We start from the raw sequence: 19,740 nt of genomic DNA on the forward strand, positions 1-19,740 counted from the left end.
AAGAGTAAGTCCTTAAACAAAAACAAAAAAGTAACTCTGCCATCTACTATCAGTAATATCACAAGTCTCCCTGGTTATTCCAGTACCTTTCTTAAATGCTCATTAAGGCCAGTGTAACTGTACTCATGTTAATAGATACACTGCTAAAATGCAAGTAAACCAAGTGCTATACTGACTTGGTAATTCTGAAGGTCTAAGGGTGACCAACATTTTAGATCTGGAAGAGTCCTTCAAGATCTTGTCATTATGCACTCTGTGCATGACACGTCTCTTTTAAGTAACTGACGTTCTAAGGTTTTCTACATTGCTTTTTACCTATCCCCAGCTAGGTTTTTCCATGAGGCCCTGTGGCCACTGAGATTCTCTCAAACTGTCCTTCAGGTGCCCTTACAAGACAATAACTGCAGTTGCTAAGAACACAAATATAAAACGTTACTTTGCCCAATCTATTCAGAAGCTACTTTTGAATAAGGCAAAACAAAACAAGCATGAATTTTCTTCTATCATTTCCTTTGGTTGCTTTCCCAGCCTCGCAAACATGCAGAAGCATGTGTGACACGATTTCCTTGTGTTACCCATTAATGCTGAGCCGCGTGCATTCCAATGCAGCGAGGGGGAGAGGAGCAGCTGAGGACTCTGAAAAGAACACTTCGCTTCATTTGGTCAAGAAACAGTCTTTACAAGGGTTTTTATGATGGGTCATAAAACACTGCTTACCACAATGTACCTCTTCCTCAAGACAGAAAAGCAAAGCCCTTGTAGAGGGGAGAAGCTGAAAGCAATACCAGGACAGTCCTCAAGGCTCCTCCCCATAAACACATCTGGGAGCAGTGTCTGTTCCGGCTGGAGCTGCAAGCACAGCTGCTTCGGAGACTCCAGAGAAGCACACAGCATTCCTTAGTTCATGCTGTGGCGCACACTGGAAGTTGAAGCTGACTGTCAGGATGTGTTGCTGGGGGAGGGCCACCATATGCTCTTCACTCCCAAGATCCTGGTCTAGAGGAGGAAGCAGCTTTGGGTGGTCACCTCCAGCTGGGGGGAGCGCAGAGGCCAGGTGGAAAGGAGACTGCTTGGCACAACAGGGCTGAAGAGCTATTCAACCAGACAACTAGAAACCATTCAACGATCAGAGGAAAACATAGGAGACATTCTGCAAGATACAGGTATGGGTGAAGACTTCTCAGCAAAGTCACCAAAAGCACAGGCTGGTCAAAGCCAAAATAAACAAACGGAACTACAAACTAAGAAGCTTCTGCACAGCAAAGGAAACAATCAACAAAGCAAAGAAGCAAGCAACAGGATTAGGATGGGAGAAAAGCTTTGCACACTACACAGCAGATACAGCACTAACAGCCAGGATTTACAAAGAGCTTCAGAATCTCAGTGACACCGAAACAAACAACCCTGTGAAGAAACGGGGGAAGGAAGTGAGCAGACAGCTTTCAAAAGAACCAATTTAAATAGCTTAATGACACATGAAAAAATGCTCAGGCTCCCTAGCTAGTTGGGAAATATAAATAAAAACCACACTGAGTTTCCACCTAACTCTAGTGAGACTGGCCTACATATAAAACTGTCCTGATAACACCTGCCAGTGTGGATGTGGGCAGAAAAAGGTACTCTACCCCAGTGTTGGTGGGAGTGCAGGCTATGAACGTCAGTACCGACAGAGATGAGACAATTGAAAATTGATCTACTCTACAACCCAGCTATCCCACTGCTGGGAATATAACCAAAGAAAGTGAAATCTGCATATGAGAAAGTGACCTGTAAACCTATAGTTACAGCAGCACAACGCACGATAGCAAACATATAGAAACAACCCAGGTGCCTGTTGAAAGAGGAATGAACTCTGGTACGTCTACTCCATGGAATACTATTCAGTCATTAAAAACAACGAATGTGCAACGAAATGGTCCCAACTGGAAACCATTAGGCTCAATGAATTAACCCAATCCCCAAAGAATGAATACACTATGTTCTCTCTGATAGAGGCAACCTTCACACAACATGCAAACCAAATAATATGGGTAAACATATATATACATATATTCTCATAGATGAGTTACGGAATGGAGACTAGCATACCGGGAAGTGAAGATACATTGCAGTACACATCTCTACTCTCAATTAAAAGAAGAACTCCCAAAACTGTCAAACACACCTTGACAATGTGAACTGGATTTTCTACTACTGCCTTACCTATAATGCCATGACTAACTTAAACAGCAGAATGCTAGTTTTGTGACTGTCGCCAAAGGATTATAGTATTGTAATAATATGGGGGGAAAACAGAGTGGGTGGGAGAACAGACGGATTAAGTGGAAGTGTAATCTCTATACCCCAAAAATCATAAAATGGAAAACAAAAAAATTTTTTTTAAAGAATAATTTCACAGGGTAACACTGTAATTGGCACTGACCAGGGAAGACAGGTATCCCTACAGCTGGAAGCTCTTAGCTGGGCTTAAGGGTGTTATGGATTCTGAAACTTACAGCTTAAAAATTTATTATTTATTATTTTTATTGGAAAGTCAGATATACAGAGAGGAGAGACAGAAAGATCTTCCATCTGCTGGTTCCCTCTCCAAGTGGCTGCAATGGCCAGAGCTCAGCTGATTTGAAGCCAAGAGTCAGGAGCTTCTTCTGGGTCTTCCACATGGGTGCAGGGTCCCAAGGCTTTGGGCTGTCCTCTACTGCTTTCCCAGGCCACAAGCAGGGAGCCTGACGGTAAGTGGAGCAACTGGGATACGAACTGGCACATGCCTGGGATCCTGGCGCATGCAGGGCAAGGTTATCGCACTAGGCCCAACTGGCTTTTTAAAAAAGGGCCCCCTCCAGCCTTCCAATGTTTTCTTGGCCCATCTGAGGTGGGGTGCTTGGTCCTCCTGTTTACTCACTCCTGGTTTGCAGGGCATCTGTTCTGGGTAAACCACTATTCTGCTGTCCTCAATGCCTTCCACAAACACTGGCTGTCTCTCTGGCTTCTCTGTCTCCCTGCTTCTACACAGATGCTTCCCAAGGCCTATGGCATTCTCAATCCTGCCCCGCCTCTTCTTCTCTCACTTGCCAAGGCTGCCACAGCTGCTCACATTCTGATGCTTCTTCACTCATGACACTTGGCCTGCTCTCTCAAGTTCCATGTGCACCAGGTTTCAAGGACTCTTGCAGTGTTTTCCAAACTATCCCACGGTCATCTCAATCTGTTCCCAAATGACAACACTTCTTCAGCCCCATCAAACCCTGCACTTCAGCCTATATTTCTTATTACCAGTCACCCAAACGATGACTCAGAAATCTAACAGGTTTGTTAGAGTCCTCTCTGCCCAATCTAAACACAAGGCATATTCATGATCCACACTGCAGTAACTAGTCTCCCAGTTACTAGGGAAATAAGCCTTTTTTTTGGCCCTGTCATCACCGGTAACTTTCCTGGAGCACCATGACAGTGATTCCAACATAGGTGATTCTTACTTCGAGCATTACACGTCGTTAACCTTTTCTTTACGGTGCCAACACACCTTTATAAAACACACCTTTATAAATATAAGTCTGATTTGCACCAAAGTCCTCTTCTGCTCCTGGCAATCCTTAGCTTATCACACTAAGCATATGAATGCTCAAGGTCTGTCTACCTCTGGTTCCAGTTCCCTCTCCCTGGTGGGGACAGGTGCTACCTCAGCTCTACCCTTTCGCAGTGCTGTTCGCCTTCCCTGGGAAGCTCCTCCAGCACCCTAACACATACATCGCATCTGTTTGGCTCCTTCTGGGTTGCCCTCCAGAGGAAAAGAAGTCTTGGCCAAATCCCAGACCATTCTCTTCACATTCACAGGCTAACCCTGGTTCTCCACTTCTATAATCCTAGAGTTCCGAACACAGTCCTGGTACAGAATTTATCCTCTACTGTAACTGTGACATCTTTCTCCCCAGATTAGATCCTCTTGATATTACAAAAGCAATTGTCAGTGGGGTGGGGTGAGATAAATAAAGCAGCATCCTAGGCACATGGGTTTTCTTGGGGTACTTTACATAGATCACTTAATTCACCGAGCAAAACCACTCACTGACACTCAGCCCAGCTTTGTGCCACGTGCCAGTTCTTGCGGCAGGTGCTAAAAGGGTCTTATGGATCTGGCAGTGGAGGAAGGGAGGCTGAGGAGCTGGGAGCCTCACTTCCAAGTCCACTCCCTGGAAGGAAGCCGGGTCTTGTCCTGGCCTGGCATCAACTCGCCACTACCTGTGATGATGTTGGCATCCCATATGAAGGCTGGTCTGAGCCCTGGCTGCTCCACTTTTGATCCAAGACCTTGCTAATGCACTTGGTAAAGCAATGGAAGACGGCTCAATTGCTTGGGATCCTGTATCCACATAGGGAACCCAGACGAAGTGCCAGACTCCCGGCTTCAGCCTGGCACAGAAAAAAAATTGCAGGAATTTGTGGAGTGAACCAATGGATGGAAGATCTCTTTGCCTTTCCAATAAACAGTATTCAAAAAACTTAAATTTCAGATAAACAGTAAACAAATTTGTTAGCTTTAGTGGGTTCTATGTAATATGTGGGACATATTTATGCAAAAAATGACTTGGTATTTCTCTGAAATGAAATGTAAGTAGATGTTCTTATTTTATTTGTTACATCTGATAATCCTAGCCTAGACACATAGAAAACTGCCTGGAAGGGACACAGCTACACCGTCTGCTGGTGAGTGTGACACAGAGAAACTAAAGGAAGAGATTTCTGCTTTTTTGTGTGAAGTGTTTCAAGTGGCAGAATTATAGGTAAGATTCACTTTCTTGAATTCTGAAATCTTCAATTAAAAATAACACACGGTACAGACACATACATACAAACCTCTTTTACCAGCCATAAGTTGATGTTAGTACCCAGAAACCTTGAAAAACACAATTTTTTAAAACAAAATTATTTATTTTGAAAGAGAGACAGAGGAAGAGAGAGAAGCGTGACCTCTCATGTGATGGTTTATTCCCCAGATGGCTGCAACAGCCAGTGCGAGGCCAAGCCACAGCCAGGAGCTTCACCTCGTCGACCTCCACTTTCCCACACACATTAGCAGGGAGCAGGACACGAACTGGTGCCCAGGTGGGATGCTAGAATTGTAACCAGCAGTTTAATAACAACAGCCGCTCCACTAAAATTTACTTTCAGACAAACAACAAATAATACTTTAGTGTAAGCATGTTCAAAATATCGCATAGAACAGACTGACATTACATTTTTAAAACTTATGTGAAAAATTCAATTAATTGGACACTGCAGTTTTATAATTTGTCTAAATGTAGCAAACTTACCAACTACTATTACTCTGGTTTCTTCTGAAGAGTTAACTTCCACTGTGAGCTTGCTGCTATATTTGGTTCTGTGGACTGTGTGAGATATATACACTTCACATCCACAGAACCAGACTGCACTACTATTCCTGAAACTGGTTCTTTCCTGCCATGCAACACGGTGCCTCCACTTCTTCCATGCTTATATTACTCTCTTAAGCCATCATTAGAGAATTCCATACCATGTCACAGTTGGTTCAGCATCCCTCCTACTGATGAAAACTGGTTCCTTCCACTTTTCCCAACAGAATTAACACCATAGGCAACTTTGATTCACACCTCTGTTTGCACTTATACCAGGATTTCTCTAATAAGACAGTCCGTGAAAGCATGCATTTTAGGTACTGCTAGATGGCAGACCAAATGTAGTACCTATCTGTGCTCCCACCAACACTACATAACACTATCCCTTTCTCAAGAGTCTCACCAATACATGACATTACCAAACTTGGTCCTTGCTTGCTCCAATTGACCAAGAGACACTACTTCTCACTTCTTGGATTACTGCAAGATTTGGACAACTTTTTGTATTTATTAATCAGTTATCTTTCTATATGCACAAAATCTCTTTTTTAAAAAAGATTTATTTATTTTTATTGCAAAGTCAGATATACAGAGAGGAGGAGAGGCAGAGACAGAAAGATCTGCTGATTCCCTCCCCAAGTGGCTGCAACGGCTGGAGCTGAGCTGAGCCGAAGCCAGGAGCCTAGAGCTTCTTCTAGGTCTTCTACATGGGTGCAGGGTCCCAAGGCTCTGGGCTGTCCTCGACTGCTTTCCTAGGCCACAAGCAGCGAGCTGGATGGGAAGCGGGACTGCGGGGATTAGAACTGGGGCTCATATGGGATCCCCGCACTTGTAAGGTGAGGACTTTAGCCGCTAGACTACAGCACCAGACCCACAATCTCTTAACACCCCGACTCCACAATCCACTTGGCTGTGTGGATCTCTTTTATACAATCCCTCCCCTCCCTCTTGAACAGTGGAACATCTTCCTCGGCCAGGACTTCGGCTCCCCTCCTGGATCCCTCAAAGCTGACCCCGGGGGCTCAGCAGTGGCAGCCATGGATTCTTGTGGTGTCCTCAGATCTAATTTTCTAATCCAGGCTAAATCCAACAAGACTATAAGCAATGTAAGCATCTTCTCCTCCAGATCGACATGGCTACTTACCTAGCTCTCCTCTCCTAGACTTGGGACACTGAGTGCCAGCAAATCCAGCAAGTCTCTATTAGCTTTCGTTGGTTTCCAACATCATCACCGCTGCTGTGGCCATCCTGCGCTTGACCCCCTCACCTCTCACACGAGCACACTGTAATCAGAGCAGTTGCCCTGAACCCCATAGGTTTAGGGCCCACCGCCTGCTCAACAGCTGCCACTATGCCCAGGCCGTTCTTCTCCCCACAGCTGGTTTGTGACACCATCACGCTGCAGTCCACTGCTCTCTGTTAAACGGTTTCCTATCCTCCTCTCTCTGGTTGTCCCCAACCTATTCAAGGCGTCTCCCCAAGTTGTCAACTGGCAAACCTGGAGGAGGACCTCCAGCCTCTGTTTTTGTGACCTGTTGTCACTTAGATCTCAGAATAACATCCTTAAGATCCTACAAAAGTCACTTTTGAGGCTGGCATTGTGGCAGTAGTGGATAAATTGCTGCCTGTGATGGCAGCATCCCACACAGGGGCTGGTTTGAGTCTTGGCTGCTCTTCCTTCAATCCAGCTCCTTGACAGTGGCCTGGGAGAGGCAGCCAAAGGTGAGCCAAGTGCTTGGGCTCTTACCACCCATACAGGAGAAGCTCCCGCAAGAACCAGAACCTCCTAGCTCCTGGCTTTGATTTCACCCAGACTCAGCTGTTGTGGCCGTCTAAGGAGTGAACTAGCACATGGAAGATTTCTCTGTCTCTCTCTCTTTTATATAACTCTCTCAAAGAAATCTTTTTTTTTTTTCAATCTGTCACTTATCATGAAAGTGAGATTCTGCGGCACTTTCCATTTCTAACTCTCACTTGGCAGTTGTCATGGATTCCCTTATATGGTGGCTATTTCTCTCTGTATTTGATTTTCCCTACCCCAATCTTAAACTATCCATGTAAACTGTGTTTGAAGATATGTTCATATTATATAGCACAGCAGGCTGGATAGTCTGCACAAAAGCCTGCAGAATATATTAAGTATAAAACTGTATATCTTTCCTGGATAAACTTTCTTGTTTCCATTTAAGGCACACCAATAAAAAAAGCTGGTGCATTTTAAATACATCAAATATTAGAATCTTTTAAAATTAGCATTTCAATTTGGCCAGCTGCCATCAGGAAAATATACTGCATTAAGAAGGGAAGGAAAAGGCACAGATGTGAAATATACTAGACAATTCCCAGGGTTTTCACTTTTTAAGTGTTTCATTACACAATGGAAAATTCTTGAAATCAATTCCCTAAGCTTACAATAGCATTTAGTGTGTTCTATACTTAGAGAATTACAGATGAAAGCTTATAGGATTTGAGTTCCCAGAGAATCAAGTTTTTTTTTTAACTGCAACTCAGAAAGCAACTGTTACTTCATCAGCAACAGGTGGAAGGAAATACAAAAAAAAAAAAAAAAAGACGTTTTATAATCAACACAAGTCCGAACCAAAGAGAAGTGCCTTCTGGGGAGAACGTTCCAGGGACCTTGGGAATTATCAAGGCTTCTATGCCGAAGCCACGTGGTATCATTCACAGACACACTAGCCAGCCACTGGTGTTGCAGTTCACTGGGCTTGTACTGTGACCACATGGGTCTTTATGTCTGAAACCAGAATGAACACAAGCGAATGACTGTCATCTTTTATACTGTCAGGCCACTGGACTCGAGAAAATGAACCATTCCTTTTAATTCTTTCAGTTTGATCACTGCTATAAATATATATGTATTTTTTTTTTTACAAGAGGGGGGTTTAAAACTTTATTTGAAAAGCAGAGTGGCCAAAAGAGGCAGAAACAGGAGAGATTTCCATCTGCTGGAACTCTCCAGATAGCTGCTGCAGAGAGCCGGAAACTGTCCAGGTCTCCCCAGGAGGAAGCAGGGACCCAAGCACTGGGGCCGTTATTCACTACCTCCCAGGTGCATGAGCAGGAATGCCGGATAGGATGAAGAGACAGAAATAGGACCAAGAGGCGGAACCTGATCCCAGCATTCCAACATGGCAATATGGCTTCCCAAATAGCACCTGACCACTGTAACACAAAGCTCACTCACTCTGGTCCCATATTGCGAAGCTCCAAGAGAAGTAACTGCAAAGGCCAAGAACTCTGATGAGGCCCAAGTGCTACTAAAATGAAACAGGTAGAGAGGAATCATCGCAGTCCTTTGTAAGGCAAAGGAAGTCGATGTAGGATTGAGAATAAAATGTGAAGAATGAGAGTTCTAGTGAAGACAAGTATTGTTGATTCCTGGGTTAAGTCAGTAAGAATAAGAGTAATTTTAAGAACGTGTAAGTTAAGTACAGCAACAGTCATGCCATAAAAAGATATTTAAGTAAAGGTATTTATTAGAGGAAACAGTTCTGTACAAATAGGAACAAACCCATACCCTGACCTTTGGAAAGCCCATGGGACTGGGACAGACTAGGCCTGGGTGACAGGCTCAGAATTGGTGCCAAGTGCGTGACGGTTCAAGACCTTCAGCCTAGCACTCACTTGCTCAGGTGGATGTGGGGAGGCAGGACTACGAATGCCAACATGTCTTCCAACTCTAAACACTGCATACTTTCCGGGATTTGTATGTAAATGATGCCTGCAAGCCTTGTTTTGTCCACATTTCCAATTTGTAGCTGTCACCATAAAAACCTGCCCAAATGATCAGGATTTCACTTTGTCTTGGGTCTGTATGACATTTAGCGAATTACAAAAACACAGCAAAATGAGAATGGACTGAATCTACACATTCAATAAGAGATGCAGAGTGCCAGTGATCAAAATTTATGGCACCAAGACCTTGCTGAACGAGAGTGAAACAAAGCAGCAAGTTCCCTTCAGGCTGGAAGGCAGGACTATTTCTGGGGACCTGATGGAACAACTGGAACACACTGGTTGCAAACATCTGTCTTGTTCTTTATTTGCAAGGTAGATTTCAAGTGCATCTGAACTGGTTTTTACAAGCCTTTCTGTGGTTTTAAATCCAGCTTTCACAGTGGAAAATTTTACCTGGCCTAAACGAAGTGAAAGAGAAAATGGATTTAATGGGAGAGTTTACAATGGCTCATTAGACCATCCCTGCATTTGAGGCAGCACTGGGGGACCAGCTGAACCACCCTGCGGGACACATTTCCTGGAGGGAAATGGCAGAAATGACAGCCTGGGAGACATTTCTGCTTTTCGGAGAGGAAACTGACAGATTCTGCTATCTACAAAACACTCTACAAGCTCCACGAGTGCCTGCTGAGTTGCACGGAAGAACGAGGCAACAGAAAGTCCTCAACACACTGAAATTCTGTTTGTAATGGTCCCACAACTTTCCTGTGTTATCCTCAAAAACAAAACAAGGTCACATAAGAAAATATATGAAGAATTGTTAAGGCAAGGACGTATCTAATGTCAAAGCTAGATTATCACTCATGTCTTGAGGAGAGCGGCGTTCAGGATAAAATTTAGTCTTGAAGCTGTGTTTTAATTCACAGCTGTGTATGTCATTCTTCCAGAATTTGAGGCAGAATCTTTTCACTAAAAAGAAGTTAACTGGAGAGTATTCCAATATGCTGATATGCACCTCCACCATGACAACAATATGGCAACAACAAGCACACACAGGAGGAAATAGAACAGCTGTAATCATCAAGGCAATTCTGTTCCCCTCTCATAAACAAATGGGGCTGCAACTCAGTAGAAGCATAGTGTCCCCTTTCCTGAATGGGTGCAAAGCAACTCTTCTAAACTCTCAATATAATTTTAGAGGTGTTAAACAAAAACCAATACAAAATGCACAGCCGATACCTAGTAAAAAGTTATTTCTGAATCCTAACATTGACACCATGGGGCTTAATAGCAATAAAATTTAATGAATCTGTCTCCATTTCATTTCTGAATTTATTTTATACACTTAAAGGCTTAATAATAATTAAAATTATAAAATTAAATTACTTCAGTGACCCAGAGGGCATGGAAATGCTAGAACATTTATGTAAGTAGGCCTTACTCATTAATGAGCACTGACAAAGATATATAAATTATGTTTAATTCTACTATGGTGATTTAGATGAAAACAGCCTGATGGATTGTGCAAGAGTCACAATCTAGCTCCTGGCTCTTTGCTTGTGTGAACTTGGGCAAGTCATTAATTAGCTACTCAGGCCAGCTGCCTCCAAATGCAGAATCAGGACACAGCAGCTTCCCAACTGAATACAAAGAGGCTCCCAGAAGTCTCCTTAGAATTTAAACTTCTGAAAAATCCAGATACAATCAAGACACAAACGTATATATAGGAAGTCCTCATTTTCCTTAGACTTGGCACACAGCAGGACAGGACCTGAAGTTTCCCACTGTGGATGAAAATGGTCATGTGTATTGATTCAGCAGGCTTGTGTCTACACGACACAGAATTCAGAGGATAAACAGCAGATAAGTTCTAGGCTAAAGAATGCAGTGAGTCATTAGTGCTAGGAGTGAAATGAAACGCTGCACCCAGGCCTGTGGAAACTTCAGGATCTAAAATGAGAAACTACCTTTTCCCATGAGAAATCAGCCCAATCATAATCTCAATGAAGGTTAGCGAAGGCCTCTGGGTTCTTAGTTGGCATGTTCGAGCACAAGTGCTTTTTGATGAAATATGCCATTTTTACAAGATGCAGAAACTATTAATTAGCACCAAAGCTCAGAGAATTGTTATGGAATTACATATGGCCACGTGGCTACCAGAGCAATGGATCGTGCCCAATGCTGTTATTCTAAATACCACAGCAGTTAGTAATGATCGGGGCCTTCCCATGGCATTCCAGCCAATGCTCTGTGTCTAACTGGCTGATCATCATTCACCGAGCTGGTATTTTCTCTGCTATTCCTGTTCCCAGGCATCTAGCATTATTCTAGTCACCTCATTCTCCAGCTAAGTGAGCCCGACATGGTAGCACAGATCCTGAAATCAAGGCTGCAAAAACAGTTCTGAGGACACAATGCTATTTTAAGAATAATTGGTTTCTCTGTAGTCTTCCACTTAGCTGAAATTTAAAAACTACTTTATAGTGAATAAATTAAATTCTGAGCAGAGAACCATGACATTTCTGAGTTAAACTACACAACTCAATATTCACCTAAACTGAGCAGAGTGCCCTCAAGCCAGAGCTCGACAGCCTGAGTAGCAGTGGAATCACTGATGGCTGGCCCGAGGAGCCAAGCGGATGCCTTACGAAGAGGCACTGAGCTCCTGTCTGCAGGGGCTCACATCTTACGCACTTCGCTCATTCATTGGGATTTAGCAGCCAAGAGATTATCAGTATCTAATTCTGCCAGATCTATATACTACTACGTATTCTTAAAACTAGACATAAAAGATCATCTTTAGAAATGGCATCTCGGGGCGGGTACTATGGCATGATGGGTTGGACTGCCACCTGCAATGCTGGCATTGCCATACAGGTGCTGCTTCGAGTCTTGGCTGCCCACTTCTGAACTGGCTTCCTGCTGATGCACCTGAGAAGGCTGCAACAGATGACCCAAGTCCTTGGGCCCCTGCACCCAGAAGGGAGATCGGATGAAGCTCCTGACTCCTGGCTTTGGCTTGGTCCGTCCCAGCTCCTATGGCCTCCTGGGGAATGAACCAGAAGAAAGAAGATTCATCTCTTCTCTCTCTGTAACTCTGCCTTTCAAACAAATAGAAATTTTGAACAGAAAAAGAAATAGCATCTATTGCTCCACCAGGGTCATGGTGGGAAGTGATGTGGCCTGTTTGTTTCTGTGCTAGCTCTGTGGTCTTCTCTCAGTTCCTGGGGGCAGCAAGACAGGAGGAGGTCCCCTGGGCTGCTGCTTGGGTTGGCTCTGATGGAGATGTGAGGTCTTCCTCTGCTTCACTGTGAGAGTTTAGAGAATTCCCTAACCCTGAGCTTCCATGTCTTAATCCGTAGGATGGGCATGTCAGACGACACCGAACAATCAAAACAGCACTTCCATTTACCATCACCATCCCTGTACACTCAGTGATTCTAACACCTCTTCTGTATGGAAGAGGGTCAGGCTGTGTTCTTCCCAGTAGTTGCCTCTGTTCCTCACTGGGAGTGAGGTATGGAAGTAATTAAGAGAGCTCTCTTGCTGGTTCATTCCTCAAATGACCACAACAGAGATGCTGAAGCGATGAACTTCCACTGTGTCTCCCCTATGGGTGGCAGGGGGGCTCAATCACGTGGACCATCTTCTGCTGCTTTCCCAGAAGGTTCACAGATGGTACGGCCAGACATGAATTTGTGCTCATCTGGGATGCTGGTGTCACAGGCGACAGCATCACCTGCAGTGCCACAGTGCCAGCCTCTTCAATTATTTTAAAGGTGTCTGAATCTTTCTCAGTGAGTTAAAATTCAAGTATGGTTATTCCCTCCAACGTGTGACCTGTGTCCAAGGTGGACAACAGGGGACATCTCAGGTCAGCCTTAGAACTGTCCTTTCCAAGTCCCCACACACAGTGCCGTGTTTTCAGAACAACGAGCTCCAAGCACACTATGCCGAAGCCAATACTGCATGCTAGGCTAAAATAGGCTGAGAACTCTTTGCGGCCTCTTTGCTGTCTAACCTGCCTCTAGGATTAGCGCACTGCGACTTCATGCGGGACCACCTCCTCCAGGCCTCCCTTTGACGATCAGCAACTGCGGGCATGCCCACACTACATGCCAGCACTGCCTCACTCCACTGGGCTCAACTGCAGACATGCCCACGCCACATGCCAGCATGCGCTTCACTCCAGTGGGCTCACGGCAGTTTCATCACGCTCATCCCTACAGGAACTAAACTGCAGGCCTCTGGAAGCCTCTGTGTCTCTACCAGCCTCTTTCTCTTGCATCACTTTCCTCCTCTGCTAGGGAGGGATCCCTGCTAGCCAAAGCTCCTGCCCGGGGCCTCTGTGGTTCATGGGCAACAAGGGCTGAACAAGTGCTGATGGCGTGGGTCGGTAGGAGGAATCCCTGGACCCAGGAGCTGTGTGGAGCCTGCCAGTTTGGACCACTTCAGCTGGAGCCCAGGAGGGGTTTCTTGCTGCCTACCCCTTCGCCGTGGCAGTAAATTACCCATGATGAAAGAGCATCATTTGCTGCCTCACCCAGTGCTCCCGGCAAAAGCACAAAAACCTGAAGCCCTGAGCTCATTTCCCAAGGCATTAGGATGATAACGATCGGCAGAGCACGGCACCACAGCCGCCCCTTCATTTACTGAGCCCTTTGAAGGGTTAAAATATGACACATGCTGCTAGCTGACACTCCTTGCTAACAGGAAAGACACTGTGCAATGGGGGCCTCCCTCAGGTCCTTTGCCTACAGCTGTCTGTGTGGAGCTAGCTAATTGTATCCAACCTCAGGGAACGTGGGGGGGGGGGTGCCCAATGCCACAAGGGTACCTTCTTTTTTTTTTTTAACGGTCATTTCCTCCCTGGTGTAACTTGCATGACAGTATGTGACAAGCAGAAATTAATGGGGACACCGCTGTGCCAATTCCTCCTGAATTGCTGACACTGGCTACAGGCTGCCTGTCTGCCACCCAGCCAAGACCTCACATGAAACATGGCGAGGGGCCCACAGCTCTATTCACCAACAAGCCAGCTGGTCAGTGATGAGAGGAGCTCAAACAATGTGGTGCGCACAAACCAGGAGGAAAATGCTTTACAGACCAATTCAAACCAAGGAGGTGCCATTTGCTGGGAGTTAATGTGCTGGTTTATTTTCCTGAGTGGCAAATTGGAGGACTCCAGTCTCTACAGCACTGGCAGAATCAGCAGCACACCTCATCCAAGGCCACCTAAGGTCTAAGTCAGGATGGGACCCCCCATTCCTGCCAAAGACAAGCCTGGCTCTGGAAGACTCTCCCAGGAGGGTCTTTCCAGCAGTCCCTTCCAAAACATAGGGACCTCTCGCCTCCAGCTCCCCACTGTGGGGCTGCCCTGCTTAGAAATTCTAGGCACGAGCATCTCTTTCAGTTTTTGTTGCACATACAAACACACACACAAGCACACACAAAGGAGCTACAGCTCAACCCCCTGAAACACCCTCCACCCTCAGGAGGGGGAGAGGGAGGATCTGCCCCAGCCTCTGCAACATGTGCCTTCTCACATCTTGAGAAGTCTGTGTGGGATGTTGGCACTGCAGGCAGCGGCCTGGCCTGCCAATCTGAGCCATTTTTAATGTTCACTGCCAATGAAGTCTTATAGGATCTACCTTTCCTGATTGTAAAGTAATACTGTAATAGAAGTTCAAACACTCCAGTCCAAATGATGCTCAAAGATGCCTAGGACCCTTAATAAACAGGAGTCCATTCGACTTCATACATTTTCTTACATGTTAATTAAGGGGATTCTGATCTGCAATCTCTCAGAACTGATCCTGCCGGAAATATGAAAGGTGTGTGTGAGCAGAATCTCATATTCCCTCTGGCTTCAAGTGTGATGGCCACAGGGTGTGGGGCTGCTCTGCAGCCCAGCCCAGTGGCTTGGGGGGTCAAGAGGTCTGCCATGGGGGTTGGGAACACACTCCACACACCACCAAGGCGATCATCTTGCTGGTGGGAAGCTGCAGGACTGAACTGATGGGCACATCCCACGTGGCCTCTCACTAGTGAAGACTTTACTGTCTTTGATGAATTTGGCTGCAGCTATTAACATCTCTGGCCTCCTTCCTCTTTCCAGACTGCACATATGTGATTCAAAATGTGCAGAAAAACTAACAGAATCCTACATAGGGAATTTCATGAAAGCTTTTAAAAAGTACCTGCTATTAGGCTAATAGGGGCTAATCTGCACTTGTCCAAAAACCCCACTCTCAGATCTAATGTCATACAGTAGTGGGTGAACACACAGTATGGCTTGTCCACGTGTTGAGTCTGGGTTGGTGGTGACCACGTGTACCATCCAGGCAGCCCTGCAAACAGCTGGAGACAACATGCCTCCAGGTTGCACAGCTCTTCCTGATGGCTCGCTGGGCCTCTTATCAGAACAAGAAGAATAGAGATCTCTGTTACGGCTTTCCTGTGGCAAGTACAACACAAGGCCACGATTTTCCAGTCCATTTCCTCCAGCAACACGGTCATCAATCACCGGCGGCTAGGACTACACTATTTTGGGTGGTGCAGAGCAAGCTCAGTGGTTTCTGTCCTGGTAAGAGAGGGTCCTCCTGTAGCCCAGCTCAAGGTTATTCTCGGGGTCTGCTGCCTGCTGCCTTGCAGTTCATGCCTTGATTGCATATGGGCTCACAGGGCAGCCCTGCAGCCATGAAAGAGCTGATTCAGCTGGAGACAGAGCTCCTCCGAACGCATCTGGAGGGGGCTGTTTTCTAAATCCAACAGGGGCGCCACTAACGCAGATCTTTCTTTAAGTGATGTGTCCTCTCGGGCATTGTGCAGTGAATATATGCCACGTGGGTCTATTTTTCATTATCCTATTCCCAAAAAGCCACAACAGGGAAAAGACAACAGGCTTTAAAGTGGGGGAGGGGAAGGGAAGCTTAAAATAGACGTAACATATATTCAAGTTCCCTAGCACCATCTTCCCCTTTTTCTTCCTTTTACTTTGGAAGAAACCCAACTGTCCTTGAGTGGATCGGTCATTATTGGACACACACATGTATGTCAAGAAAAGCTGGAGATAGCTGATGCTCTTTCATTAAACCAATGCCACATTCTTAATTCCTTATCTTTGAGCAGGTGCTGAATGAAACAAACACCTCTGGACAAATTATTTGTGCAAATACTCTGCAACTGTTAGGGAATCGTCTTTTACTACTAGAGGCGTAGGAGAAAGGGAGACATAGAGCACACTCGTGCTCATTCACTGGTAAATTCCTCCAATGTTCCCAAGAGGTGGGGTGGGGCCAGGGCCGGAGCTGGGAGTGTGATCCAGGCCTCCCCTGGGGACGGTGGGAGTTCCCACCACTGCCTCCCGGGATCCCTGTCAGCAGGAAGCTGTCAGGAGTCAGACGTGGGCATCCCGCCCAGGCACTGCAGCATGGGAAGGATGTAGCATCTTCTCTGTGAGGTTCAACACCCACCGTGAGTTGAAGTAAACAAAAATTCTGAGAGCACACACGGTTAAGGAAATATTTATCCCTGTAAGTAAAGACAAGCTGATAACTCTATTGTATATGCAGACATTAAAAAAGTTTGCTAGGTGCCAGCAACTGCTTTCATTTATCATCAGGTGCATTATCCACGTCAATGGTAACATGCTAGTGAGAAAACAGAGGTAAGAGCAATGGTGTCAGTCTTATTAGAAAATACATCAACCACGCTTTCTGCTCCTTAAATATTTCTGACGTCATCAATAAATATGCACTGAAGGCTTTTAATGCACACAAATCAGTTACAAAGTCCCTCCTACCACACAGCCTAAGAGCAAAGGAAATGATTCTCTTGTTCATTCCCAGGCTAGGTTTCTACAAGACACAGAAGTAGGAACATCACCCTCTCCGACATGATACTACAAGCTTGAAACCTACAAAGCACCTGCTTTTGTGAAGGGCAGTCCACTGTGGATGACTTCATATGGTCTAACACATCAAGTGGAATATTTTCATTTTAGACCATTAATACAAACTCTTGATACCTGAGCCTCCAACTACATATACACTATGGTATCTTAGTATATTTTCAGCTAGTTTTTAAATATGTGTATAAGAAATGTATTTCCTTCTGAGATTGTTTATACATACACACACACACGGCCCTTACCATTGTTCAGGCAATTATTCTTCAAAATTCTAAGCTTTGTATTCTGTTAAATGAATTTTCAGTGTCTTTAGTCCTCTTGTCATAGTGCATTTTATGTGCACTTATTATTTATGAAAGTAAACATCTCTTCAACACATCTTCCTGCTACTCTTTGTATGACTGCACTTGAAAAAGTTCATGAAAAAATGGAGTCAAAAGGTAAACTGAGAGCTGGCATGAGGATGAGGTGTTAGAGTTAAAACGCCTATATCACATGCCAAAACGCTTAGATGCAGGGAGGTGCCATTGCTTCTTTCCGTTTCCTGCTGATGCACACGTTCGGAGCCATCAGGCAACATCTCAAGGCCTGTCGCCCACACTGAAGACCCATATTGACTTTCTGGTTCCTGGCTGTGGCCTGGACCAGTTCTGCCTCCAAAGGCATCTGAGGAGTGAATCAGCCAATGGGAGATCTCTGCGCCTTTGTCTCCACCTCTCTGCGTTTCAAATAAATACATAAACTGATTTTACATGTTTATTTTGATGCAGATTTTTTTGAAATCCATGTGGTTGTAATAGCAAGCATTTTCAGTGATCTTTCAGAAAAGCCCACAAATATGTGTATGTTTGTCTATGCTTTTTGTCCACATCTAAATTAGATAACTCTTGATTGGTGAAAGCTTTATATATTAAAGGTATTAAAAATGTTGACATCCTTCTTGAGCATATTTTATCATTTGCTTTTAAGTTTTACTTAGTAGTATTTCAAATTTTAAATTTTGGTTATTTAATGTATAGATTGTTTATTTTGTGACATCTTCTGTTTTATGCCTGGAAACTCTACTTCCAGATCTGATAAAAATTTGCTGATATATTATTGTGTTTATATAGATACATTTTATATATATATACATCTCAATCCATTAAAAATTAGCAATAGCCCTCTCATACATATATATGTACATATACACCTTTTCAAATTGTAGAGTATTTAGACATTGGACAAATTCTAAAGGAGGACATTTGCTTTGTACTCCAAGCTATAAATGCTGCCTTCAGTCCCTTAAGCAGCACGAAGTGCTACCCAGTCAGGCCTGTTCCGAGCAAAATTTACAAGCAAACTCAGCTGTCTCTTTTCTAAGGAGAACTTCCTGCTGTACAAAGGGTCACCTCTGAACAGGATCTCCATTCTTTCACCCCTGACTCCATTACTAACTTTCTGTTCGCTGGCAGCTGCTCTCCAACTTACAAATAATGTGTGTCTTTGTTTAGAGTTCCTTTTTTTTTTTTTTTAAAAAAAAGACTATATTCTAAATGTGGAAGAAAGCTCAATTTATTTTACTTTGAAACCTGAGAAATCAATACAAACCATATGTTAATTATGGAACTTGGTGATCAATGAAGTAAAAAAGTTCTGTGACACTGTGGTGGTGAGAGTGATGGTAGAGTTGAAATAGAGTAGAAAGCTCTTCTCTTGGATGTGAGGCCTCGCAAACCTCTCCTGAGATATAGCCCTTTCTTCATTCACCCTAATGTAATTTCTATTTTGCTTTTGTCTAAACTCCCAAGTGCTTTTATCAAGGTCTTACACAAAAATGAGGCTCCCACCACAGTCTGTTAGTAGAGGGGTGACATTTAGAATACATGATAGGTACCTCACACAAATTCTAAACAATTAGTCATGCCCTTGTGTTGCTTATTTAGGTACACACAGTTTTGTTACCTAAGGCAAAAGTCAACATATCTTTGACACCTGGTTGGAAGACTAAGAGACTGGAAGCTTGAGATACGCTGCTGTAATCAAAGATCGTAATGGAAATCAAGAGTGAGTGACACAACAGTTCACATCCTTCAAAAACAACACCTTTGTTGACCCCAGCACCTGTATTTCCCTCCCAGTTCTTCCCGTGACTCATTCACTCAATCCTCCTGTGATCGCCAACCTATTTTGCCCTCTGCTTGCAGCCCACCCTCCAGACCTGGAACACTGTGGTAGAGGGAGGGACCCAGGTCCCTCACTGATGGTCTTATGGTCTTCTCGGGCCCAGCAAAACATTTCAACTACATGTGGTGGTAAAGCTTAGTGTATCACATCTGAATATTAACAAATGACACAGCACTGAAATAAGTGTTCCTTTCAGGTTAACCATCTTCACTGAGCATCATACATGGAGGGTGACCACTTCCAGACCAATTGGTACCTGAATGCTCAAGGCAGATCTCTTCTGTAAGGCTGCAGTTCTCAAACACAATCACAAATAATGAACCATCCCATGGCTGTTCTCATGCCTCAGTCTTAGCGCCATTGTATTTTAGCTGTCCAGTTCACAAGTGCTGCCAGCATACCTCAGTGGATTGAGAAATACTTTCTTTGGTTTTGTACAATAAAGGAAAATTGACAAATTAGGCCAGGGACAGTCATGAACAATGATAAATATAAAAACCGACAAAGCTACCTACTGATTATCTATTAAAGGTATTAGATCACAGTAAGAGGCAAATTAAATTCTGAGCATCCATGATTTCTAATAAGTGA

At 44.4% G+C, this 19,740-nt stretch overlaps 1 protein-coding gene across 5 annotated transcripts in view; it reads right to left on the reverse strand.

The window, feature by feature from the left end:
• CDK6 (cyclin dependent kinase 6) overlaps nucleotides 1–19,740 on the reverse strand; it is a 179,372-nt gene that overhangs the window by 101,790 nt on the left and 57,842 nt on the right. Inside the window, exon 1 of one of the 5 annotated variants that reach the window (XM_040964677.1) lies at nucleotides 718–2,103. The exons of the other annotated variants lie outside the window; for them this stretch is intronic. Coding sequence (XP_040820611.1) covers nucleotides 718–894 — 177 coding nt within the window. The 5' untranslated portion in view covers nucleotides 895–2,103. Of the gene's footprint in view, nucleotides 1–717; nucleotides 2,104–19,740 lie in introns of those variants that run through there. 5 annotated transcript variants of the gene reach the window in all.

The sequence above is a fragment of the Ochotona curzoniae genome, unplaced genomic scaffold (genome assembly GCF_017591425.1).
Source record: "Ochotona curzoniae isolate NIBS_2020 unplaced genomic scaffold, NIBS_Ocur_1.0 scaffold_3835, whole genome shotgun sequence".
NCBI lineage: Eukaryota > Metazoa > Chordata > Mammalia > Lagomorpha > Ochotonidae > Ochotona > Ochotona curzoniae.